This window comes from Austrofundulus limnaeus, unplaced genomic scaffold (genome assembly GCF_001266775.1).
Source record: "Austrofundulus limnaeus strain Quisiro unplaced genomic scaffold, Austrofundulus_limnaeus-1.0 Scaffold2068, whole genome shotgun sequence".
Taxonomy (NCBI): Eukaryota; Metazoa; Chordata; class Actinopteri; order Cyprinodontiformes; family Rivulidae; genus Austrofundulus; species Austrofundulus limnaeus.
In genome coordinates this window covers 35,057-37,078 of record NW_013954470.1, presented here as the reverse complement: position 1 = coordinate 37,078, position 2,022 = coordinate 35,057, and the positions used below count along the sequence as shown (strand labels likewise).

General features: G+C 39.1%; 1 protein-coding gene across 1 annotated transcript in view; it reads left to right on the top strand.

Annotated features, from left to right (window-relative positions):
- Positions 1-2,022, top strand: part of LOC106536987 (syntaxin-3) — a gene marked incomplete in the record, with an annotated part of 47,637 nt that overhangs the window by 24,628 nt on the left and 20,987 nt on the right. The window contains 2 exon segments of the mRNA XM_014034353.1: positions 908-1,042; positions 1,441-1,551. Of these exon segments, the coding sequence (XP_013889807.1) occupies positions 908-1,042; positions 1,441-1,551 (246 nt within the window).

Genomic DNA, 2,022 nt, shown 5'->3' with positions numbered 1-2,022 from the left:
GTGATTGGCTGATTAGAAATTAAGTGTTAACGAGCAGTTGGACAGGTGTACCTAATAAAGTGGCCGGTGATTGAACATTTCAAAGCAACCACACTTTAAATGCTCTTGTCTCATTTTATCTGACTTTTTGCAAATCTCAACGATCAAGAATATTGTTTCACCAACTCTATCTTCAGTAAGTTATTTTACAAACGCAGATTGCAATTGTTTTTTTTATATTATATCACAGTTGCCACCATCAGGGCCTGTATCTCTCCCTGTCTGGACCCTTCTCCTGTGACCTCTGATACATGGTCCTCATTCACCCAGTGTTAATTCAGGACATCACAGAACTACTGGGTTGAATAAAACTGTGCTCTAGCCCCCTTGATGTTCTGCCCTCATCTCTTTTTAAAGATATTTTAACTTTTTTGGTCCAAGTGTTGTAAAACTTGATTAATTCTTCTCTTTGCTCTGGTTCTGTACACCACTGCTTCAAACTGCTGTTTGTGCTCTTCTTAAAAAAACACTCATTTGGACTCTTTGCCTGAGAATTTCAGACCTCTTTCCAAACTACCATTTATATCAAAAATCCTTGAGAAGRTTGTAGCTGAGCATTTGAACTGCTTTTCAGAGGAAAATGACATTATGGACAYTTTTCAGTCTGGATTTYACAAATTGCACTCTACAGAAACAGMTTTATTAAAGGTTTCAAGGGACTTGATGGTTACTCTAGAAACGACACTGTACTGGTTTTATTGGACTTAACTTCAGCCTTCGACACTGTGCATCACTCTGTTCTTACCAACAGACTGATATCCAGTTGTATGTGTTGCAACGCGTCAAGATGCCTCATCCACTCATCACTGATATGAATGAACAGTATTAGTGAATTTATTGTCTTCGGTTCTGTGTCTCTTTTTGACAGATTATGGAGTCTAAGATCAACCAGCAGGCACTGGATGAGATTGAGGCTCGTCATAAAGACATCATGAGGCTGGAAAGCAGCATTAAGGAGCTTCATGACATGTTTGTTGATATTGCCATGCTGGTAGAAAACCAGGTATAGACGTCATGATACTGTAGTAAAAAAACTAAAAATTACAGGACCATTTTTAACTCATTTATTCTTTATGCTGCTGGACCACAGTATTAAATTTAGTTCTTTTACGCAATCGGAAATATTTAATCATAAACTACATCAAATATTTYGATGTGATTTGTGTACAAAGGGTCACATTCATGCTGTTTGATTCTGTTACACTTTGTTGTGTAATGGAGAATGATRTATCATTTCTAACCTGTGATAACAACAAACAGCACCTGCAGCCAATATAATTTGTATACTTGAACTTATTGAACAGTAAAYTGATTATTGTTCATTTCATTTACCGTTCTGCCTGCTCAGTTTCAAAAACCTGTGCCACTTCCTGTGTTCTCTTCTCTTCTCCATGTTACCAGGGAGGCATGATTGACAGAATTGAGAGCAACATGGACCAGTCCGTAGGTTTCGTAGAGAGGGCTGTGGCCGACACCAAGAAGGCTGCCAGGTTCCAGCAGGAGGCGCGCAGGGTGAGTTGTGACAGACTAAGGTCTGAAGATGTTCACAAACGATCGGGATCTTTTGAACGACTCCTTACAACAAATGAAAGGAGCCAAGTTGTGGGCAGTAAAGAGCCGTTTGTAGTTTTATTTTTTATTCCACATATAATCTTTATTTTTCTTCCTTAAATCACTCCTGCTTTGCTTTTTCCTGGAAAACAGGCAGAGCGCTGGAGTGCAACAGCTCAGGGGGGATGGGGGAGAGGGTTTGTGTTTGACAAACACATGGTTCTGCCCACGTAACGTGATGACGTATTTCCCTACGTGATGACATATTTCCTTACATGATGACATATTTCCCTATGTGATGACATATTTTCCTACTTGATGATGTATTTCCTTATGTGATGACATATTTCGCTACATGATGACATACTTTCCTACTTGATGATGTATTTCCTTATGTGATGACATATTTCTCTGTCATGACATACAGTGGGG